Source organism: Monodelphis domestica, chromosome 1 (assembly GCF_027887165.1).
Source record: "Monodelphis domestica isolate mMonDom1 chromosome 1, mMonDom1.pri, whole genome shotgun sequence".
Lineage (NCBI taxonomy): Eukaryota > Metazoa > Chordata > Mammalia > Didelphimorphia > Didelphidae > Monodelphis > Monodelphis domestica.
The window spans coordinates 631034038-631061966 of record NC_077227.1 but is presented as its reverse complement, the minus strand read 5'-3'; the positions used below and the strand labels follow the sequence as shown (position 1 = coordinate 631061966).

At 35.0% G+C, this 27929-nt stretch overlaps 2 protein-coding genes across 2 annotated transcripts in view; both read left to right on the top strand.

The window, feature by feature from the left end:
* The window catches only part of CHGB (chromogranin B), a 189961-nt gene that overhangs the window by 64720 nt on the left and 97312 nt on the right, over window positions 1–27929 (top strand). The window lies entirely within an intron of this gene.
* SHLD1 (shieldin complex subunit 1) overlaps window positions 1641–27929 on the top strand; it is a 54641-nt gene continuing 28352 nt past the window's right edge. Inside the window, exon 1 of the mRNA XM_056823498.1 lies at window positions 1641–1863. Within this exon, the coding sequence (XP_056679476.1) occupies window positions 1857–1863 (7 nt within the window). The 5' untranslated portion in view covers window positions 1641–1856. The remainder of the gene's footprint in view (window positions 1864–27929) is intronic.

Here is a 27929-nt window from a genome sequence, read left to right as displayed (position 1 = left end):
ATTGAGTAATGGGGCAACACGATCAGACTTCCATTTTAGGAAAATCACTTTGGTGGCTCATTGGAGTGGGAAGGGGCTTGAGGCCAGCTGACCCAACAAGAGGCTGTTACAGTAATCAAGGCATAAGGTGTGAAGGCCTGCACTGAAGTGGGGGAAATGTTGCAGGAAAGCTGGGGGGATGTTCAAGAGTGATGACTTTTAGATAATACTTGGGTGAAGTTCATCAAACTATTTTCCTCTGTGCATGACTATCTACAAATAGCCAGAGGACCCTCTCCAAATCATAACCACTCCTGCAGGCCCAGCTAAAGTCACATTCCTTTCTGAAGCGCTGTCCTCATGCCCTTACTCATCTCTGAGTCCATCCCACCATCTGCCTTCTCTGTTCTAAGGCACCAAATCCTGAGGCCACAACAAACTCCCATTACCTCATTTCACTTGGGCCCACAATGCTTTTATTAATTGATATCCATAGGGATTCTTAAGCATAATAATAGTACCAACCTCCTAAGGTTGTTATAAGAATAAAATGAAGGGAGCACCTAGATGGCTTAGTGGATTGAGAGCCAGGCCTAGAGAGCAGAGTTCCTGGATTCAATTCTGACCTCAGACACTTCCTAGTGATATGAACCTGAGCAAGTCACTTAACATCTATTGCATAGCCCTTACTGCTCTGCTTCCATGGAACCAACACATAGTATTGATTCTAAAACAGAAGGTAAAGCTTTAAAAAAAAAAGAATCAAATGAGATATTTGAAAGGCATTTAACTCAGTACCTGATACATAGTAGGCACTTAAGAAATGCTTGTTTTCTTCCTTCCCTGCTCCTACAAACCAGCTTAGGTCTCCTCTATCCTTAAATTTTAAAAACAAAGATTAAAGCCTCCTTAGTATTTATAGCAGCTCCTTTTGTGAGTCAAAGAACTGGAAAACTAAGGAGTTGACTATAAGTTACAGAATGGCTGAATGTCATGATTAAAATTTTCAGGAGATTGTATATTAATTTGTAATTATTTATTAGTAAAGATTAGAGAGAAAGAAAGATCACATATCACCTACTTAATCTGTTCACCCATACTACTGAGCTCTGTTCCAAGAGTCTCCAGCCCAAAACCACATGTACCAGGACTGATCTCTTTTTTTCTAAGACCAATGATGTCACCCTTTGTGCTTCTTTCTGATTGGACAAACTCAACCTCTGTCCAAGTCTTCCAAATATGGAGACATGGGGCATTTAGGACCAGCCTCTTCCCAGAGCCCGGGAGCCAGAAGATCTCTGGCATCATCCCATAACATGCCTGCTGGCCAGTCAGAGGGTGAGGGGTGATATCAACCAAGAATAGGTTTTCATTTGGAACAAGGGGAATACAATTTATATTAAATTCACACATAAATAAATAATAGTATATGAATATGATGGAATACTATTAGGCTATAAGAAATAATGAAGGGAATGATTTGAGAGAAACTTGAGATTACTTGTATGAACAGATGCAGAATGAAATGAGTAGAACAAGAACGATTTATATAACAACAATAGTAGTAGTAGTCTCTCGGTAACCGAGGATGACGATTGTCTTTGTGTGTTTTTGTGCACAAAGACACTTATGCATGAAGATTTAAGTGGAAAAGTCGATGCACAAAGACAGTCCCACTCTCTCGGCGTTGGAAGCCTGGGTCCAGTGGCACGAAAAGTCGTTACACCTGGAGATTTCCTCAGCTGCATTGGATGGCCCTGTTGTCTTTTGTGCTCCAACACGCCCTGAGCACTCCACAATGCTTTGCTGCGTCGCCCTCTCAGCCGTTGAACCTTCTTATTGGTTTCTTCTGCCTGTTCAGCTGAAGCAGTCTTCACATGCTGGGTGAGCAAAGCCCTGGTTCACCAGGGGTCGATGACCCGATGGCTACCCTCACAAGGTTTAGCCGGCCTGTCGAAGCCATTGCCCGGGGTGTGGCCGCTGTCACATGCTAGCAGCTACTGGGAGCCACAAGTGAGAGCTGGGTGTCAGGTGAGGGTCAGAGACTGGAGAGCTGCCCTAGGAGGGCACGACAAGCCCTTCATACCAAAGATATTACTCCTCCCTGAACACCCCATACACCCCAACAATAGATAATTGTTTAAAGACAGACAGTTTTGAAAGATTTAAGGACTTTGATCAGTGAAATGGCCAACTATGACTTGAGGATTCTTGATGAACCGTGTTATCTTCTTACTGACAAAGAGGCAATGGACTCATAGTGAGATTTTTTTAAGAATTGACAACTCAGGAATTTGTTTTGCTTGTCTGTGCACATTTGTTTCAAGCGTTTTATTTTTCTTTCATTTCTAGGAGTTGGGTGCTAGGAGGTTGAAGGAAAGACTTTAAGAAAGTAGGGTGCAGGATCTCTTTAAATTTAAAATTCTGCCACTCTTATTTCTCAGTCCCAACATTTAGACAAAATTTATAATACTTTAGTAGGAGAATTATCTTATAATTTTCAAGATTGCTCAACTGGGTATCAGGAGATCTTGGTTTAAATTCTGGTATTGTTTCCAACCAAATGTGTGACTGGGCATATCAGTCAGCCCTTCCTCCCTTGGTTCTTCTTTTCCAGCTACATGGTTCAATGGATTAAGTGCCAGACTTGGAATCAAGAAGACCTGAGGTTAAATTTAGTCTCAGAAATGTATTAGGGGTGTGATCCTTGCCAAATTAATTAAATTGTTTGCCTTAGTTTTTTCATCTGCAAAATAGGGATAATTATAACACCTACCTCACAAGGGTGTTGTGAAGATCAAATGAGATAAATGTAAAGCAGGCACATAGTAGGTGTATATAAATGCTAGGTATTATTTTTAATATGTTCCTTTTATTCATCTAAACTTAATAAACCTCAGCAAACATGGCTTTGCCTTATACAAAGAAGTAGAAATCTATACCTATATGTATATATGTAAAAATTTAACATGGCCATTCTCTTACTGCCCTGCTTATATATGTCTATTTCTGAACTTCTTTCTGCTCTTTTCTGTGTATTTTTAATGCTTCATTGACTCTCTTTTCTCTTTTTTTTGTTTCACTATCTCTCTTGCTTTTCTCCATTAACCCCCCCCCCCCAAAAGCCCTCATAACAGATAAATATAATCAGACAAAACAAATACACACATTGGCTATGTTTAAAAATATCTCACTATACCCATCTAGTCCATCATCTCTCTGCCTCTCTGCCAAGAGGTGGGAAGAATGATTCATATTACAATTAGACATATGCTTCAGTTTTTTATTCACTTATAAAATAATAAACTTTATTAGATGATCTTCAAGATGTCTTCAACTCCAAAATTCTATGAAATGCTATGCTATTTTGTACATCCCAGTAATACTTTTGCCTTCTAATAAAAGGCTACATGGCCAATATACATATTCAACTTATCCCAGAATTCCAGAACCTCAGAGCTGGTAAGAACATGAAAGACCAATTTAAAAGCTAAACCATATCTGAACACCATCCCATCTACATCATAGCTAACAAAGGTTCATTCTGTGTTTGCTGAAAGACTTCACATGAGGGGAGGCCAACTTCCCCCAGATTAGCATAGCCTGCTTTGTGAGAGCAGTTAAGGAAGGTTTTCCATATATCATGCCTGCTTGCTTCTATGTGATAGATTCTGAGTCCTAGAGCCACGTTATCCTTTACCTACTAGAAGGTAACTTTCATGTTCTCTGTAAATATTCTCTTCTCCAAGCTAATTACACCTATTTTCTTCAGCTGATCATTATGTCATGAACCCAAGACTCTTCACCATCCTAGCTGCCCTCTTCTGAATGCCTTTTGGCTTAACATTGTCTTCCCTAAAACCTGTAGCTCAGAATTGAACAGAATCCTCTGGTGGTCCAGCAGGAATAGTGCAGTGGAATTTCTTCTTCCTAGTCCTAGACACTCTGCCCCCCCCCCCCGCCCCCTCTTTTAGCACATACTTTCTTAGTAGCTATCAATTTTCAGACAGAAGAGCAAGAGCTAGGCAAGCAGACTTAAGTGACTTGTCCAGGGTCACACAGCTAAGAAGTGTCTAAAGTTGTATCTGACCACCCTACTCTAGGCTGGACTCTATACATTGAGCTATCTACTTGCCCCAACTCTGCCTCTTTTAATCATCACAAATTACATCAATTTTGGGGACCTGTCATATGGCACTGTTAACTCATATTGAGTTTATAATACATTAAAACCCCAAGAACTTTTTTATCTCCCTAGTCTTTTTTCTGTGTTATCTTTATTATATTATGCAGAATTTATAGTAATTTTTCTTCCCAAAGCAGAATAGTGTTTATACCTTCCTGTTTGATATCATCTCTTTATTTAGAGCATGTTTCCAAGTGGTCAACCTGGTGAGATCAATAAGATGCTACTTCTAGACCTCTGAAGTAATTCTGATCTATTGAACTAAAAGGAGTTGTTTATTAGTAAGGACAAATGTCTCTCAAGTTATATTAGCAAATTTTGCTTTTCCTGACTATTAAAACAAGTGTATTCATTACCTTGTGAACAACTCTTAGAGGATGAAAAAGATATTTAATTTGATACATAGAATCATTCCCTGAAATCTGGATGGAACATTGGAGACTGTAGGATTATAGAGTAAGAATTAGAAAAGACTTTAGAGGTCATTTAGTCCAATACCTTCCTTTTAAAAATAAAGAGACTATGGTCCGGAATGATTAATTTACTTTTCCAAGGTCACAGAGATAAAGAAATAACAATCAGGATCTGAGCTCAGGTTTTCTCTTTCCAAATCCAATGTTGTTTGTTTTTCAGTAGTACCCTATTGTCTCTTTTTTATCATTCCACTTAATTTGGATTATATTGATATTATTTGAGGAGTTGAGGTGTCATTAGGCAAGAATATTTTTTGAAAACAGGTTCTGTATTATGTTTTGTTTGATGTTTAGCATCTTTTCATTTCCTAGTAAAGCTGACCATAATAATCTGTTATAGTACTATCAGTTATCTACAATGTCACTGTTATCTGCTATGTCATACCTCAAAACACCATCTTTCTTCATTTAATGTTTGCACTGCTTTTAAGTGGCATTTGGGGACCAGATGTTTACATAAGAGCAATCTATGATATAGATATTTATGATCTCGTGGCATAAAAAAGCTTATTTATGAGCAACATGACTGTGCCTCTTCCTTCCAGACAAAATAAAATCCATTAAAACAATGACCAAAAGCAGTACAACCTCCAGAGAAGGAGGGGAGGCTTATAGTGGGTTTTTCTCATTTCAGGAAAATAGCCCTCATTTTTACAGGATATTTCTTCTTTCTCTTGTGAAGAACCCCTTTTTTTTTGCTTATGATATTTTCTAAGTCCCTTGAAAAATAACATTATAAAACTTGATCACATTTAATGTTCATTTAACTCCTTAAATGCCTTACTAATTAAATATTCATATCTCTTTGAACTAGACTGGGATTGTTATGTTTGTCCTATTTGCAGGCATGGGATTTAAAGTAGTGACTCATCAGTAGAATGAGTGTTATTAGTCACAAAGCTGTGGTTTTCTGACCCTCCAGTAAAATTCACTGCCAAAATTTTGGTTGCTGATTTTATATTATTATGAAAAACACGTAAAGGATCAACTCTTCTCATTCTACCTCCAATAGCCTAGAGCAGAAAACACAGACTAATACTTATTAATCTTTTTAATAGTTTATTCTTTATATTTTTTAAGTAACAAATTAAAAAAGAATCTGTCCCTCCTACTCCTCCCTTTCTCCCTGTTTCCACTTGAGCAAATTAAAAACAAACTGGGAAAACAAAGTCCTCGATAGATACTCTACATAGTCCAGCAACACAAATTCCCATATTTGCCAGGTTTGAAAATGTGTTTCCTTCTGCATTTTAAAAGTTTTATCACCTCTACAAGATGGTGAGTGGAATGTTTCATCTTCATTCTTTTGAATTTGTAGTATATCATCATGTTAATCCAAGTTCTAAAATCTTTCAAAGTTATTTTTTTCTATAATGTTGTTATTGTGTAAATTGTTCTACTATTCCTTCTCACTTTACTTGCATCAATTCATAAAGGTCTTTCTAGTTTCCTCTGAAGTTATCCATTTCATCATTTCTGGCACAATCATAGAGAATATCTAATATTTTGCATCTCAATGTATACTCTAAGCAAAAATGAATATACTGAGTTTTAGTGCATAGATTTTTTTTTTGTATTTGAAGATTATATTTTAAATTGATTTTTTTATTAAAATTGATTGATTGAAATAAAAAAAAGATTTAAAAGTTCTATGTAAGTCATCAAAGTCAGCAAACATTTACTAAATACCTGCTGTGTGAAGTTGCTTTCTAGTCTAGCCTTTTAATGCAACTGTGTTCACATTCTCTTTCTTGGCTGCCATATCACACTTCTGATTAGTGCTAGGCAAGGGAGTTAGTGCTAGGGGAAGGGAGAAATATATGTGAAATTGAGATAATGGTAATGGCAGGCATTTAGTTTATAATACAATTTCTTTGAGGTAACTCTATGAGGCAGTCAATATTGTTATCCTTATCTAATGGGGAAGACTATGAAGCTTAGAGAGATTGTGAATTGTCAAAAGTCACCAGCTGGTAGGTGTCAGAGCAAGCCAGTGTCTGAGAAAGAGTCTCTCTTAGCTTGGTCTAGTGTTCTTTTGGTCATATTACACTGCCTGCTCTAATAGAGTTTTTGTAAAAGCATAGATTTAAGGATGCCAAGTGACCTTAGAAGTCATATAATCTAACTCTGTCATTTTTGGAATATATTCAAAAGTTCTTTGCAAACTTTAGAGTTACACATCAATATCAGCTGTTCTGGATAAGAAAGCTGGGGCCAAGGTCACAGAAGAAATGAGACAGAGCTAGGATTGAAATTCACATCAGCAGTTTCCAGATCTAATGCTTTTTCCATTAAACCATTCTGATTCTGCAGCAGGGTAGGGAATTAAGACTATTTTTCAGGCTTCTGTGCATATATAATAGCTTCCACTGATAACCGTGACACATATAATATGTCTTCTAACATCCTAGAGTCAAACCTTCCCTAAAGAGGTGGCAGCATTCACTTGAACTTATGAGGATAGTCAGAAGCTCAAAGAACAATGAAGGTGGAAAGAGAATGTTTGGGGAGCCCAGAAGAGCATAAGCAAAGATTAGCAGGTGGGAAAGCACAGTCTCAGAGCTAGATATAAGCTTCCCACATACTTAAATAAGAGTTCCCTCTACCCAAGTAATGACAAGTAGTTATCCCACCTGTTTAGGACAATAGTAAAATTTTCCCCTATTGGTAAGAAAAAAATTTCTCTTTATTGGTTCCCCTACACTTTAAAAGATGAAATTATAATTAAGACAAACCTGACATGTATATATAATTGAAATCTTTCAACATGTCTCTGTCATGCCTCTGCTGGGCTTGTGATCTCTTTCTTCCATTCTTTTTTATTTCTTCTTTCTATTCAGAAGGTCTATAGTATGCTCCCATTAGAATCTGTGCTTATAAGAAAATAACTTTTATAACTATAGTAAAAGGAAGAGTACATATAAATAAGGGGTAGAAAAGATCACAGATGATAAAATGAACATTGATTGCATAATTAAATTTTTTTCCATAACTGAAACTATTACAATTAAAACTAGAAAGTAGACTCCTGAGGAAAAAAATCTTTGAGCAGATCTCCGATAAAATTCTCATATCTAAGACATATAAAGAAATAATTCACATATAAAAGAATATTATTTCCCTATAAGGAAATGGATAAAGTATATGAAAAACCAGTTCTGAAAAGAAGAAATTTAAATTATCAATAATTATATGAAAAAAGCTCCAAAACACTAATAAAGGAATACAAATGGAGGCAACTAGGTAGCATAGTGGATAGAGTGCCAGGCCTGGAATCAGGTGAATCAGGATTCAAATCTGGCTTTACATACTGTAATAAAAGATGAAATGGTTTGCAATTTGCAAAACTGTTGCAAAAATTGAGAAATGCAAATATTAGGGAATGATTGACAGTAGCATGTGACCAAGGGTCCCATGGGAGCCTGAACCAGCTAGGTTGAAGAGTTTGTTTATTGTATAAGTATTATTTTTTTAAGTATAGGGCAACATTCTAATCTGTATTTAGCTAGCTAGGGACTTAAGGGGTTAACCACAAGGGGGGTTACTGAAGCTACACCACAGACCCCCAGTAGCCATCTTGAGAAAAATACTGTTTTTTTAATTTTTGAAATTTATTTTTGTTTGTTTTCTTTATTATATGTATGTTACATTGTAATAATATTGTTATTTCTAATAATTTTACAATGAAAGCTGGCATGTCAGTAGACATGTTTAGCAATATGCTAGTGATGTTTTTCAACTATTTGATGTATATTCCATATTTTATATTTGTGTCATTCCATAGTTATTGCCATTATGTTTTTACTATAGATTGTCTGAAACCATTGATGGATTTAAAGCTCTGTGACATTATGGCATATGTACTCCTTGCTATGATCTGTGGCTGTATTGTTTATAAGTCTCATGCCTCTGTGTGCCTTTGTGTTAAGCGTCTTAAAGATCTGACAACCTGGTTCAGAAGGGATGACATAAAGATGATGGTTATACAAATGAAAACTCAACTAGATACACTGTAGCACTTTATAAACATGAATATGAATCAAGACTTTTCACATGATAACAACTGATTAAATACGAATGGGAAAAACTTAAATAGGATATAAAAAGAAGAAGCAGCAGAAATAGTTACCTTATGCCCACTTAGAGTTATGCCAGTGGTTAAACAAAATGAAGTCCATAAAGTATAGATGCATAAGAGATTTCCCCCAGAAGACCTTGAATCCATCAAGAAGAGGACCCCAAATTTCAATGACGAACCTAACAAAGTAATTAAAGAGATACGTAGGGCAATTGATTTGTACAATCCTGATTTCAGTGATTTTACCCTACTGATGAAAGAGGTCTTGGCAAAGAGAGAGAGAGAACCAAATTTATACAGGAGACAAGATCCTTTATTGCAATCTTGGCCAGAGGACTTAAAGTTGGATACATCTGATGAGTAGGTTTATGATACATTAGTAGAAGCAAGAGATGCAGTCCTGGAGGTAATGGGGAGATATACCAAAAGTCCAAATTCATGGTCAAAATTTGAGGCTATAAAACAGAAGATCTCTAAGCTCCTGTGGTTTTCCTGGAAAGGATAACTGAGGCAGCTGAAACTTTATTAGGGATGGATCCACTGGAAGAAAACTCAATTGCACACATTAAGAGGGTCTTTGTAAAGAATGCTATTCCAAAGATAAGACAATTTTTTAAAACAAATTACCCTGACTGGGAAGAATTAGATCTGGATGACTTATGGAGAAAAGCCACATATTTGACTAATGACTTGGAGGATAAAAATTTTGAGAGAGATACTGTTGTTGAGGACTTAAAACAGAAATTGAAGGAAGCTGAAATGATGGCCAAAGTCAGTGAAATTAAAGAAATAAAAACTGTGGTTGCATTGAGATCTGTACAGCCAAGGTATAATAATAAGCCAGATGAGAGGAGATCTGGCTCTAAGTGCTGTTTCCTGTGTGATCGTATTGGACACCTGTACAGGGACTGCAGATTTAGGAATCAGGTTAGAAGACAATTAAAAAATGGGTATAATAGAAACAATAACTGAAGTAGTAATAATAATTATAATAATAATAGATGGAATTCTAATAATAATAATAATAATAATCAAAATAGGTATACTAATCAATGTCAAAATGCCTGTTGCCAGGGACAACAAGTGCCAGCTTTAAATACTATGCAGTCTTGGGTAAATGCTGGAGCTAGACTTAAATACAGCCAAGTTGTAAAGGGTGACCAGAGTAAGAATGCTAGTGCCTTATGAAGGTTTCCTCTTGAAACACACAAGAATGTATCAAGAAATGAGTGTGATATAAATGAAAATGAGTTGAGGTTAAATGAAATTGGGAGTAATGAAAATAAAATACATGGTGATATAAATGAATTAATTGAATCAAAGGAGGGTATAATTGGTATAAATAATTGTACAGAGAAAGAACATTGTAATGTAAATTTAATAGAAAATCCTAATGAATGTATAACAAGAGAAATTAATGAAGAATATAAACTAAATAATAATAATGAAATTGTAAATAGGAACAATGCTACTAAGATGAAGAAATTAAGGACCAATGATAGTAATATAAAAGCTGATGATGCAAAATCCTGGGAAAGTCATGTAATTCAAGCAGATGTAGACTTGGATGGACAGGAAATGACTGAGCTTTGTACTGATGTTACTGTGCTTGACCAATTCTTGAAACCTTCCAACCTCCAAATAGTACTGAATCCTATGTTTCTGTAACTATATGGAATCAGATATATAATCTTTTGGTGGATACTGGAGCCAGTAAATCAGTTCTGCAAAGTCTTCCTAAAGATTGTAAGGCTGTTGGTATTATGGAAGTGATTGGAGCTACTGGAAAACCAGAGAGAATAGCAAAACTACAACCTAAAATGATTACCTTAGGTCCATTAATTGCGGAGCATGCATTTCTTTTTATGCCAGAATGTCCAATGAACCTTCTCGGGAGGGACTTGCTTTGTAAATTGTGAGCAATGATTCAATGTACTGACACTGGGGATATATCATTACAACTCCCAGAAGAATCTCTGAAAGCTTTTCCATTGCTGTTTTTAGATTCAGTCAGTACAGCTAATGAGTTGAATTCCATCTATCCTATTCTTGAGGATATACCAGAAGATTTATGGGCAAAGTCTTCCACACATGTAGGCCTATTGAAATCCACTAATCCAGTAATAGTGACAACCAAGGAAGGACCAGTTCCTTGTGTTCCTCAATACCCTTTGTGTAAAGAAGCTATAGATGGAATAAGACCTATTATTGAGTCCTTAATTCAACAAATGATCATAATACCATGTTTTTCAAATTACAGTACTCCCATACTGCCAATAAAGAAACAAAAGCTCAATCAAGATGGGAGAATTGTCTATAGATTTATACTGGATTTGAAAGCTTTAAATGCTCATCTAATCTCATCCTATAGTACCAAGTTCAGCTGCTATAATCTCATCCATTCCAAGTCAAGCAAGATATTTTACTGTGGTAGATTTATGTTCAGTGTTTTTCTCGATACCAATTCATGAGGATTCTCAAAAGATCTTTGCTTTCACATGGGACAGTGCTCAGTGGACTTTCACTCATCTTCCACAGGGTTACTGTGATAGCCCGAGTCAATTCTCTCAAATTTTGAACAGAGACCTTAAAAACAATATCATTCAAGGAAAGTAAAATAGTACATTTTGTAGATGATATCCTCCTAGCATCTCCATTTGCTAAAGTGTGTTTAAGAGATAGCAAGATTCTTTTGATTTAATTACATAAATGTGGACATAAAATCTCTAAAGCAAAACTTCAGTGGGTTTTGCCTAACATTGAATATCTTAGTTTTGTGTTGTTAGAGGGTTCCAGAGTATCACTAAGAAAAGAATAGCTGATATCACAAACCTTTTCATCCTTTATCACAATACTTTCTAGCTATGTGACCCTCAGGAAATCATTTAACCATGTTTGCTATAAAAGAAATACAAATGAAAGCAACTCAGAAGCTTTACTTCATATCCATTAAGTTGACAAAGATAACAAAACGGAAAGTGATATGATTGGAAGTAGCCAGCATCAGTAAGTCCAAGTAGCTACAGGACTGAAAGGGAGAAAGGTCTATGAGCTAAATTATTGTCTTAACAAAATGAACAGTTGGTCAAAAATGATTACATGTGAGTCAGCCTAAATAGCCTTATATAACTCATAATTTCTCCATTTGTTATCACTATTTCCCATTTCTCTTTACTCTTTGTTTCTAATAGTTAACCTTGGATCAGTGGTTAATGTTAGCTTCAGACATATAGGAGCATTTATTTTGCATAATCTAAAAATCTTGCCTGTTCATTTTTATCAGTAGAGAACAGTTTTAGTAGTAAAATCCTTTTTTATGATTGTTGTAATATCCTCATTTCTCTTTGTGTATGATTTGCTCATTTTAGAATCTCTTACGAATATACTTTAGTCCCACTAAAAGTAGACTGTCTCAAAAGTTCAGGTGGGTGGTAATCCAAGTTTTCATCAGATAGGCAGCAAGTAGTTCATCTTTAAAAAATATGTGGGATTTAGTGGGTTACAAATTGACAATGACTCAACAGTAGTTTAGAAGCTGAGAAAGCTAATGCAATTTTGGACTGAATTAGTAAAGGCATTGTTTCCAGAGTGAGGGAGGAGATCATATTGCTGTATGCATTCTTTCCTGACAGTCCACACCTGAGCTATTGTATTCAGTTAGTATTGTATTTTAGGAAAAGCATTGATTAAACTGGTGAGCATCCAGAAAAGGGCATCCAGAATTTTGTAGGGCTGTCCACCACTTTACAGATTATTTGAAGGAAACTGGGAGATGTTTGAACCTGAAGAGGATGAGACTTAAGAGAATATGATTGCTATTCTTTAAAATAATAACAAAAATTATTTTATTTAGATCTTTATTTAGGACTGGGGGGAATTACTATACTATGATATTTTTATAAATACTACATATTGTACCCAAAATTTAACATTGTTTTTCACATCTAAATTGTACAACTATATATCAAAATATGGATGAGTTCCAGACACGTGGGTGTAAAGGGAAACTTATTGACTGCACTACTTAAAAAGGCACAGACCAATTAGTATTACCATTTAAAAATCTAACCTCTCAAGGCTATAAATGGGTAATTACATTGTTTTTATCACTGCTTTTAGTTTTTCTCACTCAATGTAGAGTCACAGTATGCACAAAGAAAAAAATGAGTTCCATAATTTTTATGATAAAAAAATCATGAAGGTCATAGAAGATCACCTAACACATTGCATTTTCCCATATTCCTTTCTCTCCTCTTTGGAATTAAAGCCTTTCCTTCTTTATCAGGCATCCAGTGCTTTTATGGTCTTTCACTCTCATTCTTCCATCTTCTCTCAAAGGCTCTGAAACTCATTTTAAGAATAATAGCTAACATTTACAGACCTCTTTAAGATTTGTAAAGTACTTTAACTTTTATCAGAGATATTTGCATTTTTAACAGGTTAGCATGGCTTCAAGAGAAAATGAAATATTAACTTATAATTTCTGGCATCAACTAGCAAAATATGAGAGAACAGTTTAGACATCTGGTCTTTTTCTGCTCTCTTATATTTCATATAAAGCTAGCTATATTGTTCATATCTTTGGATTCTTGTCTAAAATGCCTTCCATCTCAGAGGGTGGGTTTGTGAGCTTCAAAATTCAGCTGCATTACACAGACACACAGAAATATAGTTTCACCTTGAGAATTTCCAGTTTCAGAAGTCCATTTAAGCAAGGATAGTGGGCCTCAGTGGCAAATAATTGGAGAAGTCTTTACTTTTTAAAAATTCAGTAGGTCTGTTTGTTTGGTTTTTTACCTAGTTTGGAGGAGGGGGAAAGTTGTTAATGCAATATAATATACTCTCTAACTACAACACACAGAAAGTCCTATCAACATGAATATATTGATAATGATGAAACACTAAAGAATTCTGCATTATAAGAAATGAGCATAATTTTCTAGCATCAATGTTAAGATTTTATAAAGGGCATTTTTTAATTTCACTGACCCTGTGATTTCATTTCTGCAAGCACTTCATGTTGATTACAATATTCAGGAGGTTGTAACCTATTGCCAAATTTGCTAACATGTCATTCCATAAAGAGATATTTTGCATGGTGACCCTACTGTGTGGTAAGCATATGGTTGGCAAACTGTGAGCCCGTGTGCTTAGCATCTCTATATTTAGTAATAGACACAGTTGAGAGGTTATAAATTTGTTAGAAAATCCTACTAGAGGTCCTTTGAACATAAACAGGTCTCTGACCCCATCTTTCTAAAATTTTATGTTATAAACCCCTTCAACAAAATAGGACACCTATCTGAAAGCAGTGTAGATAGGGGCATCTTGAACATAATCAGCCAGTAAAAGTGATTAATAGATAAAAAGCACTTGTGGAATTTCTTACTTGTGTTCACAAACTTCACATATATACATTATAACAAAATTCCAGTATATTTGATTTATCTCTCATATGTATGAAGTATAAAGTTATGTATGCATTTAATTATATTTATAAAATATAGCACAGTCTATTAATATATTCATTGGTGTCAAATCTTTGCATTTTTGAGGCTAAATTTAGTTTTCAGGAACAACCCAAAGTTATATAGAGTCAAGTCTCACGAATTTAGTGGGCAATGAATCTAAAATAGGGTCTTTTTTAGTTAAAAAACAAAGTATGATTATAAAATAGAAATTATAAAATATGAAGTTGTTCATCTGTGTTATCCATGTGTCTTTGGAAATAATCCCCCACAAAAAATATATGTTTCAGAAATTTTTTGTGCAAAGGGAAAAGGTCCTGTGTGTTCGACAATATTTATAGCAGCTCTTTTTGAGGTAGCAAAGAACTGGAAATATGCCCATCATTTGGGAAGTGGCTGACCAAGTTATGGTATGTGATTATTATGCTCTAAGAAGTAGTGAGCAGAATGATTTCAGACTTACATGAACTGATGCAGAGTGAAGTGAGCAAAACCAGGAGAATATTATTTACAGTAACAGCAATATTGTATGGTGAACAATTATTTTAACAATATAATGATCCAAGATTGTCCCCAAGAACTCATCATGAAAAACACCATCTGCCAAAGAACTGACGGAGTCCAAATGACTTTCTAAAATTCTCTTGCTCAAGTTCTCTTCCTCAAAATGACTAATTTGGGAAGATGTTTTAAATCATTGCACATGTAAAATCTTAGATTGCTTACTATATCTGTGAGGGGACAAGAGAGGAAGGAAAAGGAGATAATTTGGAACTCAATATTTTTTTAATGTTATAAATCTTTTTTACTTGTAATTAGGGGAAAGTAAAATATTTAATATAAATGTTTTTTACAATAAATCAACCAATCAACAAGAATTCATTTAGTGCTTTAGTATGTACTGTGCTTGGAGCTAGCAATATATAAATGCAATTATTGGTACAATCTCTATTCACTGGAGAAAGGAATCGAAAACCACTGCAGTATTTTTGCCAAGAAAACCCCAAAAGAGGCCACAAAATCAGATATGACTGAAAAACTAAACAACAAAAACTCTACTCATAAGAAATTTATATTCCAAGAGAAGAAGTACATATATAAGTAGGTATATATATATTAGGTATATATATATATATAAATGGAATAAAAATTCAGTAAAGTTAAAAAATAGATTACCATTTTTATATAATTTTATAATTTTTATAGTTTTACCAAGAATTGTCAGAGCAATTATGCCATGAACTCTTTAGATCTCAAGATTCATTTGAATGTTCTGGTATGTTTGTGTGAAAAATAAAATTAAAAAAAAAAACACAGGAAAGCCTTAACCATTTATCATTATTTTAACTCTAAAATACAAAAGAGCATGTGTCAGTATCTGCTTTTGTCTGATCTTCATTTTTTTTAACTTTTTTTTTTAAACGCTTACCTTCTGTCTTGGAGTATTGGCTCCAAGGCAGAAGAGCAGTAAGGGCTAGGCAATGAGGGTTAAGTGACTTACCCAGGGTCACACAGCTGGGAAGTGTCTGAGGCCAGATTTGAACGTAGGACCTCCCATCTCTAGGCCTAGCTCTCAATCCACTGAGCCACCTACCTGCCCCCTATGTCTTATCTTCTTGGCCTTGTTCATGTCTTCCTTTCTTCTTATGAGTATTAAAACATTTACTGCTTATATGTTTTTACTGTTTCAAGTGAAACAAGAAAAAATCCTCTTTGGAGCACTTTTCCTTGGTATGTCTGTTGCTCCTAAAATTATCAACTAACTTCTTTTTGTATTTTCTAGCATCAGCTTCTGGCATTTGTAGATGAAGAAGTTTCCTAGTTTTCATAGTCCTCTGGCCATTTCTTTTTTTTCCCATGAAACCAAGTTTCATAAAGACAGAGCCAAAATGATTTTGACTGAAGTCAAGGAAAAACTGAAAAATGAAGAAATAACTTCTGCTCATGACTAGGTTAATCACATATAGTAAAAAAGGTGAATACTTCCCAAACTCATTACAGATTTTACATAATGCTAATCAAAATGGCAATGAGAGAGTGTTGGGAATTGGATATGGCAGAAAAATACTCTTCAGTCCTTAACTCATACCATACATTACAATAAAAGCTAACTAGATCAGTAACAAATATTTATTAACTTTCAGTTTTAGAAGGAAAAGGAATAACATTTTTCTCAACTCTAAAAAGGGGCAACATTTTTTACCAGTCAAGTGGAAGAAAGTTTTAGTAAAAAATTGGTCAGTGAAACTTTGTAAAGTTTTGGATTTTGTATAATGTAAGTTGTTTAGACTGGTTCTGATGACTAACTTTTTTACTATCTGGCTTCTCTGTAATTCTGGCACAATTCTAATGAGCTAACCATGTTGTTCAACTGCCAAACATACATTTGCCTAAAAGGTTTGTTTTTTTTTATGGAGAACTTACACAAGTAAGTGCTCCTTTGGAGATCAGAAGAAACCATTACAAGGTCTCTCTGAAGAACTTTCATATCTATTGTGAATCATGGGAGACACTAGCACAGGACCTTTCAGCATGGTGTGCCCCCATTAAAGTAGGCACTGTGCTCTATGAGCAAAGTACAATTGTAGTAGCTCAAAAGAAACGTGAGATGTGCAAATTTAGACATCTCCATCCTAAATGTTCATGTGGGCTATTTGTGCACAGCTTGTGATGGAGATTCCCAAATTCTTATTGATCTGATTGGCCACAGTTGGGCTGACTGTACATTGACCCCAACGTTGTGATGTCATTTTGATCCTTTTTTAAAATGAAAGACAATGACAAACAAGCCCCAGGGTTCAACTAATATAAAAGAAATGGGAAATCTTGGAAATCATTGAAAACTTGAGAAATCATCTTGGGTGAGAGTTATTAAATAAATATTTTAAAATAAAGTTAGAAAATATTTTCCATTTCTAAGGTCCAATGCCTACCTAAATTACAAAGTTTTCTTTCACTATAAAGAATATTTTCCCTCATTATTTACCCTAATACTGACACTTCAACAAAGCTCATACTGCTATTATTGGACATCTAGCATAGCATATTCGAGCAGGAGAGGGACTGGACCATTAATTTCATTCATATAAAGAACTTCCAGATGAAGAAACCCTCTCCACTAATACAGGTCAGCACCTTCTTTGTCACTTAGTCTTCTAGTGGCATTTGGTGCACTGAGAAATTACTCAAATTGCCCAAAATCAAAATGCCCCAAATGTCAGATAAGACTGGACCCAGATCTTCCTGGACATCAACAAATGATTCTATTTCTTATTTTTAACAACATTTCCAGAACCAGAAGAGGTCTTAAACTAATATTAGAGATGGATATACTGAGCTATACACTGATATAATTTATTCATGAACACACAACTACTTAGTGTCAGGGAACTGGAACTTAGATCAGCTACTTTCCATTCCAGTCGTTGTTCCCTATTTTGCCTCAAAACATTCACTAATATAACCATATAATAAAGGAGCAAAATAACTGTTCCAGAACTCTTCACCTCATACTGTGTTTTGAGTGTTCATTGCCAAAGACTGAAGCTGTATATTATTTCTTCTCATTTGTTCTTGTCTCCTTGGCAACTGGTTGATTTTTTTTAATATCTTTGAGTTTTAGCTTTTCTTGATAAGACATTCTTCCTCTGACTCAGTTCAGGCATCTCTATACATCTTTATATCTTGTTATTCTACACAGAAGGGTTGTGTGTGTGTGTGTGTGTGTGTGTGTGTGTGTGTGTGTGTGTGAGATGGATTTCCATTTTAGAAAACTTTCCTATGGGGAAACAAATGGAGAAAACTATAAATAATGGTTGACCTGAGCAGAAGTAGTATGGTTAAAATTGATTTTCTTTGTTTGATTTCAAATACTCTGAAGATGGTTGTTAGCCACTCATTAAGTACTGAAAGGCACACTTTCCAACTGGCTCTTACAGATATGTTAGAAGATTATGTCCACACATATATTTAGCACAAGCCTGGAAGCCATGCTTTATCAAAGCCTCTTTCCCTGAAATGTATGATTTTATTTCAGTTGAAGAAATAGATACCCCTCTCCAGCTGGGGTTGTGTGATGTAATTGGAAAGTTTAGATAGGTTAATATTTGTAGGAAGAGATTATTTGACCTATTGCATAAGAAATATGCCTAAACAGATTTGGATTTGAATCTTGAAAACATATACAAACAGAAACTTGGGGACAAGTACAGAAGGCATGAGAACTGATAGTGTGATTTCATGCAGATTATTATGTGATTTGGAGAGGCAAGAACATAGAACACAAGGAGAGGAGTACAATGGAGCTGAATGAGGGTTATATTCCAATTAAAGAAAGTGGTGAATTTGGGGAATATTTTTGTGCATGATAACACTGATGAGTATTTCTTTTGGGGGGGTTCAAGTGGCTATGAAGAGAACCTATTCAAATTGGAACTGAAATATGGGCCCAGGGCTCAACAAGAAACAATTTTGCTCTCAGTAATAATATTTTGCTCTCTCAGTGACAGAAGGGCACTGGCTTCCTTGATATTTTTTTTTATTTTTTTATTTTTTTAAGGCAAATGGAGTTAAGTCATTTACCCAAGCCATACTGCTAGGAAGTATCTACGGCCAGTTTTGAATGCAGGTACCCTGACTCCAGGCCTGGTACTCTATCCACTGAACTACCTAGCTACCTCCATGCTACTTGTTGAACAAGACACTCACTGTCTCCTGAACCCTGGGCATTTTCTCTCTCTCTTATTTGGAATGTTCTCCCTCCTGGCTTCTCTGGCTTCCTTCAAAACCCAAGCTAAACTTTCACCTACAGTCTTTCCTAATTCCTCTTATTCTAGAGTCTTCACTTTGTTGATTATTTATTGTTTTTCCTATGTCTTTTTATTTATCCTATTTATCTTGTTGGTACATTATTATTTATGTATTATCTTCCTGATTGGATTGGAACTTCTTGAGGGTAGAGACTATTGTTTGCCTTAATTTGTGTCTTGAATACTGCCTGGTGTTTAACAGATAGTTACTGACTGTCCAAGAGAGAGAAAATATAATTCTAAATTGGACTAAGGATAGCAGTAAGGGAGAAATTGGCAGTATGGTAGAGTAAAAAGAATGATAGGCTTGAACTCAGAAGATGTATTCAAATCCTGAGATCATAAACTAGTTGTGCGGGAAAGTCATTTAGCCTCTCAACACTTCAGTTTACTCAGCTTTATAATGGAGGTAATAGTATTTGTAATATACTTCACAGGATTGTTATGAGGAAAACTGTATATTTTAAATCACTCTATAACTGAGTTATTCTTATTAGCTAGATAAGATCAAGAAATGAGAATTCAAGGCTACATAAAGGAAGGAGGTAGTCAAATTGAGAAACAACAGGATACTTCATTACCTTTGAACTAGTTTATATTGCTACATTAATTTAAAGATGTCTTTTGACATATATTTGTCTAATGTAGATTTTTGCTGGACAAAATTTTTGATATCCTTTCATGACAAGTTCATTTTGTAGTTCATAACACTTCACTGTATAACTCAAATAATTTTCCTTTGTGCACTAGATAATTAACTCAGGCTAACTTTGTCAGAAATCATTAAAACATTATTATCTCCTTCACTATTATGGAGACAGAAATGATTATGGCTCATGGTTATTATAGTTTCATGTCTAATCTGAATAGAGGGGATGGAAGCATTGTTAAAAAGTCTTAATTCAGTTTTAATCACATGCCAACTTTGCCAGTTGATAGTCTACAGCTAGTACTTATCCTTACAGATTTTCAAATTATAACTTCTCAAAAAGACAATATTTCTTCCTGACCAGGTAGAATCCTTATAATAAATAACAATTTTAGAAAGTTAACAATTTCCCTGCCCAAGCTGCAGTGAAACTCCTATGTCAACTATATGCCTCATTTCCTCCTCTTTGCCCCCTTTAACTAGAGACTCACCCATAAAATGTGCTTGTCCCATGCTTGATTTATTTGTATCTTCTCAATTTATGTTTTTGTTCAATTCATTTTCCATACATAATATATTTTAGATCTCTATATGACATATATGAAATGTTTGGGGGAGGAAGTAGATCTGCTATTATAATTTCATCCATACAGGGAACTCTCAGCACGACAGCATCCCATCTGCAATTTATTGTCATAGACATTGCATGGACACTAAGCATTTAATAGACTTATTCATTGTCATTAAGTAAACAAGTATCATAGGACTTGAAACCAGTCCTTCCTCACTCTGAGGGTCTCTCTCTCTCTCTCTCTCTCTCTCTCTCTCTCTCTCTCTCTCTCTCTCTCTCTCTCTCTCTCTCTCTCTCTCTCTCTCTCTCTCTCTCTCTCTCTCTCTCTCTCTCTCTCTCTCTCTCTGTCTCTCTGTCTCTCTCTCTGTCTCTCTCTCTCTGTCTCTGTTTTTCTCTGTCTCTGTCTCTCTCTCTCTGTCTCTCTCTGTCTCTGTCTCTGTCTCTGTCTCTCTCTATCTCTGCCTCTCTTTCTTTCTCTCTCTGTATAGTTGGGACATAGGAATTAAAATGCTTTAGTTTATCAGAAATTTTGATGGCTACATCATTACCACATACTACAGAATTTATTTCACCAACACATTACTAAAATTCATTGTGATATAATTATTTTTATTAGATGATTTATAAAGCTCTCTAGTTATGCCAGTTCATGAATTAAAGATAGTCAAAAATTGTCTTTGTATTAAGGGATGTGGCAATGTTTGTCCATAGAAACTCCTTCGCCACAGAATGGATCAATTTGGAGCTCAAAAGGATCATCAAAGTTTTTGGTCAAACTCCCTCATTTTTAACGTGAAGAAACTGAAGTCCAAACAGGTGAAGACACTTGCCCAAAGTCACACAGGAAACAAATGACAGAACCAGGATAGGAACTTAGGATCCAGTACTCTTTCTACCCACCACATGATCTCCCTTGGTTTAGTGTAATTCAATTCAAGATATATTTATTGAGAAACTACTAAATGTAGAATACTGTGCTAGATAATGGAGAAAATCAAAAGCTTAGAAAAGGAGTCATGGAGCTTCCAATATATTAAGAGAATATGAGATATTCACATTTGTCTGTAATGTAATGGACAGTAAGTTTTTACTAATGTGCTATGTGATGAGCCCATCTCTTTATTTTCTGGTAATATATTTCTTTGATGACATCTTTTAAATTCTGTAAAACATTAAGAAGGATGCTGAATGTTTGTAAATAGTATTGCCTCTTAAAGGAGCAAGGTGACAAAGTGGTTAGAGCAGTAGACTTGGAGTCAGGAAGACTTGAGTACAAATTCTGCACCAGACACTTGCTGTGTGATCCTGGACAAGTTTTTTAAATTTCTTTGCCTCAGTTTCTTCCTCTAAAAAAAAAAATAAGACTATTCCTAAGTCCCTAGATTATTGTAAAGATAAAATAGTATTTGTAAAGAACTTTGAAAAGTTAAAAGTACTGTATTGATAATAATATCACTAAGTACCAAGTATTATTATTTTCATTATTAAGCAGAGAGAAGCAAGGAAGCATAAAATCAATCTTTTAAAAGGTTAGCAAGAATTCAACTAAGTAAGAGTATCCCTAGGGTATTCAAGTATGAAAACAGAAAGACTACTACTAACAAAAGAGAAATGGAAAAGATTTATGAAAATTATTACTAAAACAATGAAACCACCACACCTGGCCCTACCATTTTAATTGCAGAGATGCTTACAGATGCTTACATCTCTTGGAAATGAACCAATAGATGGGAAAACTAGCCAAATTTAATCAAATATACATAGAAGAGATACTGTGCTGTAGAAAATACAATTATGAGGTCATTGAGAGGCCAATTTACAAAATATTTAAAGGAATGGAAGATACGAAAAGTATGGGAAAATAGGAGCAGCTGGGGAGCCCAGTGGATTGAGAGCCAGGCCTAGAGATGGGAAGTTCTAGATTCAAATCTGGCCTCAGTCACTTCCTAGCTGTGTGACCCTGGGCAACTCACTTGACCCCCATTGCCTAGCCCTTACCACTCTTCTGCCTTAGAACTAATAAATAGTATTGATTCTAAGATGGAAGGTAAGGGTTTTAAAAAAAAAGTATGAAAAAAATCTTGCACCTTAGTGGTTTCTAAAACAGACGTCAACTACTTATCTATCTGCCTACTTGGCCATCTATACAAAACTTTTATGAGAGCCATTTATATATGAATTGACAGCATCTTCAATGAGGGTGTTTTGAAACAATCAGGCTTTTTTAAGTGATGTTTTTAAAATATACCATATCTTTACAGTCTTAACAATTGACCAAAAGGTGTAGAGAATATAAAATCCCATTATATTTATTGTTTGTCAATAATAAAAAAATTTTTTTTAATTGACCATGGGGGGAAGGGGGAAGCTACCTTACAGCTTTTTCTCAAAAGGTTGTCTCCTATCTATATAAAAAGATCATTCAAGATTCCTTTGTAACAACAAAAACAAACATCAGACAAATCTTAAAACAAAGAGGTTATATACAATATAAGCTTTTGTCACTGTTGGAGGAAATGCAGCATAATATCTAAGTCAAGGAGGGATTCCCTATGAATGATGAGGCTTTCCGTATCCTCTTGTTAAAGATGAGACAGTGTTGATTATATCAAACTGAAAGATATTGCATATAATTCTAGGGAAAAAAAATCTCATCACTCAAATGAATTTGGCCTGTCTACCCACGTGGTAAAGGCCAAATGGATGCCCATTTGTCTATTTCCCAGATTTTTATCCCATGGGCATCCTTTAGAGCTTGTCTAACAGTGTTTATCTGAAACAGACAATTCAGATCTGGAATAGACAAGGCAGATAATGAGCTGGAATATGAAGTTAAAAAGAAGAAAAGAGCAGGTTAGATTGCTTTGAAGAAACTGCAAAATGCTTTTATTGACTTCCTATAATTATGGAGAACCATATTTTTAATTTAAACAGTTTTCCAGTTTTGTTATATGCCAGCAAGACTTAGATGAAACACTGCCACCTAAAAACTAAAGATGAGCATCATGCCGAGGGCAAAAAAAGCTGATGGGTGGAGGGTAACAGGATTAATTATACAACTAATATTACTAGATAACCAATTCTAAAAAAGGAACAAGTTGTCCTCAAATAATTGTATGTACAATGGAATGAGAGAACTATGGTCTTGGTCGGGTGGCTAGAGTGAAGGATGATGGGGATTGGCCAGAGAGCTACATCAGTACGCTTGTTTTCCTTGGATAAAGCATTGATAGTCTGCAATATATTGGTTGGATGGTGAACTTCTGAGACGACCAATCACACAGGATAAGCAAGCATCTGTGTTATTGGAGAGAAATTCTAAGTCAACAAGATCACAAATCTATTTGCATATTGGTGATGCCATCTTTTGTACTGATTCTTCTACATAATTCCATGTCCAAAACATGTTGCAACTCCACAGGTCCACATTGAACTCTCTGTTGCACTTTGGGTGAATCCCAACTTCTTTCATGACTTATAGCCATACACTAGAAGAATGTTGTTGCTAAAAGGGCAGGCTTTAGTTCAGTTACACTGGAAGACATTCAAGGAGCTGTCAAATTTCCTTAAGGCAATTTCACTTTCTCTTCTCCTGTTTGGTTCTGCTCTTATTAGCCCATTATGCATTTCCCATCTATCCAAGATTTATGTAGTAATGAATGAGTCTTATTGGTTGTTTCTCAAACCACATATAGTCTGAATAATAGGAATTCTTCATAGCACCATTCCTGACTCACAGTAGGTTCTTAATAAATGCTTTTTGACTGACTCATTCATTCACTTGTTTTTTTCCTTTGTTTATAATTAAGCCAAATACTTTTTGAGTAATTATGGATTTCATTTTAGGTTTCTACAATGTTTCAGGCTAATAGGAAACCCAGCAAGATGTTTCTAATACATAAGTAAAAATTATACAACATTTCCTTGAGTTCTACAAGAACAGAATAACTTTGTTTGACCCTTTGACTATAAAAATAAGTGAGATATAAAACAGGGAATTTTTTTTTTTGCCATTGTCGAGGAGATACAGCTTAAAGTTCATATTGAAGAAGGATTCCCCAGAGACGGTGAAGTCTTCAAGATGCTCTTGTTTGCAGATGAAATTATAAGTATTGAAAAATTCTGAATCTTGTTAAGAGTTCATTTGAGGCTTAACTGAAGGTATGCATTAGTCAGTGAAACTAATTTGTCTAGAGCTTTCCCACCTAAAAATCTCTTCTTTATTTCAACTACCATTGCATACTTACTGTCTTACCAGTCAATTGGCAATTATCTATATCTTTGTTATATTTTTATAAGGATAGGATCCATTTTCCCAAGTAGATCTCTTGGAATGAAAGCACCATGTCTTATACCTTGTTAGATCTCTCACTCTACCACATCAAGGAACCATGATTTTTTCTGTGTGGGATACTTCCTCTACCAATTCATATTACAAGTAAATGCAAGATAACTTGAAGATGAGAACTACTGCATGGATCAGGGAAGGTTTCAAAGAGTAAGCAATACTGATATATTCTTTGAAGGAATGTATAAAGATTCTGAGTTTAAATAAAGAAAATATATTCCAGACCTAAAAGAAAGCTTGAGCAGTTGCATGAAGGAAAAAATGAAATGTCAACTTGAGGAACACCTTTTTGGTCCAATTTGGCAAAATAATGTGGAGTCAAAGTAACTCAGTAATGTGAAATGAGGCTGAAAATGTAGTTGGAGGTGTAAATTGTGGAGGTTCTTAAAGAGTAGCCTGGGGAGCAGTAAGGAGCCACTAGAGGTTTTTGAGTGGGGAGGTAGTGATAGTCATGTACATGTTTTAGGAGATTATTTTGTCAACTGTCTAGTACCTTACATTTAAGGAGCACTTAATACATGTTTATTGACTATTTCAAAATAACCAAGCTTATATTTCTAATACAGATCCAACTTTAAATAGGTATTTTAACATCCTTTTTCTTGAGCCTATTTCAAAAATTGAAGACTTGTCTGAAAGTTATAGGTGAATGAACACAGCATTTCAAAGACATGCTAGCTGGTGCTTTATGTTTTATGATTTGTTGATTTTCAACTTTGAGGATGAGTTTTCTGGCTAAAATAATTTAGGATACACAGGGTACCATTTATTAAAAACTAGATACAGCAATATTCCTGCGTATTTCTCTTCTGATGTTTATTCTTTGTGATTAAGGGTTCTAAAAAGTATTCTAAAACATGTAGAATTTAGGAGTGCACATTTGTTTATGAAAGTCAAAGAGGTATTGCTGAAAGATATCCAGATAGCTCTTCAAAGGGACAGTACTAGAGAGAAAGTGATACATATAATATAATACAAAGAATATGAATTTCTTAAAAGAAGGAATGATTTTTATCTTTGTGATCCCAGAATTTAGCATAGTGGCAAATGCATAGTTGAAAGGAGACTCAGGGATCCATTATTGTCCTTCATTTTTGAGCTTTGTGAGTTTGGGAAAGACCAATGAGAGTCTCAGTTCTCTCATCTATCCATATCATTTTCATGCCACAATGAAACATCTATCAAATGGGAAAAGTAATACCCATCCTACTTACCTCACAGTATTATTTTGGGGAAACAGTGGAAAAATATCTGTAACAGTGCTTTAAAAAGATGAAGGGCTGGGGTAGATAGATGGTTCAGGGGATAGAGAACCAGGCCTGGAGACAGGAGGGCCTGGATTCTAATCTGGTCTCAGACATTTCCTAATTGTGTGACCCTGGGCAAGTCACTTAACCCCAGTTGTCTAGCCCTTACCAGTCCTCTGCCTTAGAATTGATAACTTAGTATTGATTATGATTATAAGACAGAAGGTAAGGGTTTAAAATTATATATATATATATATATATATATATATATATATATATATATATATATATATATATATATATATATATACACTACACCAATAAAGATATTACATCATGTTATCACCTCTTAGATTTTACCATTGGACTCTGCTATATTAATTTTTTTTTTCCATTTGAAAAGTGTGTTTTACCAGCAACACAAGGAAAATTACTTTTTTATTATAAGTAAGTATAACTGGAAGTAGTGGCAAGAACCCGAGTCAGGTGATCTGTCTCTTTCCCGCGCATCCCACGAACTAGCTGTGTGCTCTTGGGCACATTATTTAATCTTTCTGTACCTCAGCTTCTTCCTCTTATAAAATGAAGGAGCTTGATTATCTGACCTCAGAAGTCTCTAAATTCTAAAATGTGATGGCTCTTTTTTCTTTTTAACCAGACCTGTGATTTCATCAGTGTAGCTTCCAGGGAAGAACTTGGCTCTTATGTAACATATGTATCCTTGCCTTCTGAGCAATTCGTAGTCTTAGAAAGTTCCCCTGGGGTACTAAGAGGTTAAGCTGCTTGGAAATGGGACTTGAATCCAGGACTGACCTTCTACTATGGTAGAAAAGGTAAAATTGGATAGAAATATTGAATGACTTTTGGCGAGGAAGCATAGAAAAACAAGAGGGAAATACTTTTTTGAATGGAATTTTTTTGTAGGGATCCATTTTTAGAATTCTTTGGGAATGTGTTGTTTTGAAGGCATTAAAATTAAGTCTCCTGAAAAAGGAAAGGCCTGAGCAGAAGCAATGTGATATAGTAGAGAGAGTGCCGGATTTTGAATCAGAGAAACTTTTTTCAAAATCTAGCTCTGCTGCTTTCTGTATGGCCTTGGGCAAGTTATTTCTCTCTCAGTGGCCTCAAATGTAAAGTAAGTGAATTGAACTAGATAACTTCTGAGGACCTTTCCAACTATGAATCTTATAATTTATTGTCACTTAATTCAATTTTACCTGAAAATATTAATTCTCTTTCTTCTTAGTCACATACTCCTCAAATTGGTATTCCTTTCCAGAAAAAAAAAAATCTTTAAATTATGAGTGAAGAGGGACATTTTTGAGGATGGCACTCAGAACCTAAAAAATTAGATATATTAAACTCAGTGAAGACAGGAACTATATCTTCTATTACTTTGTTTTTGTTTTTATATTTTATCAACATGCCTTATTTTTACATTACAAACATTTACTGCTTTCTTCCACTTAGTGAGAGGTCTCACCTGACAAAGTAGAATGAATAATATAGTGACCTGGTAACTCTAATTGCCCAGTCCTTACTGCTCTTCTGCCTTGGAACAGACAGAAGGTAAGGGTTTTAGATAAGCAAATTAAAAATATATAATGATCTCATCTGAAAGTACATATATAATTTCATATCTGTAGCACCACATCACCTCTCTATTCTTTTTATTTTTATTTTTTTCCCAGTTCTTTTTTTTTAAACATTATTTTATTTGGTCGTTTCCATACATTATTCACTGGAAACAAAGATCATTTTCTTTTCCTCCCCTCCCCCCCTTTCCCTCTCCCATAGCCTGCGCAGGATTCCACTGGTTATCACATGTGTTCTTTACTCGAACCCATTTCCCTGTTGTTGGAATTTGCATTATAGTGTTCATTTAGAGTCTCTCCTCAGTCTTATCCCCTCCAACCCTGTAGTCAAGCATTTGCTTTTCATCGGTGTTTTTACTCCCACAGTTTATCCTCTGCTTGTGGGTAGTATTTTTTAGATCCCTGCAGATTGTTCAGGGACATTGCATTGATACTAATGGAGAAGTCCATCACCTTCGATTGTACCACAATGTATCAGTCTCTGTGTACAATGTTTTTTTGGTTCTGCTCCTTTCGCTCTGCATCAC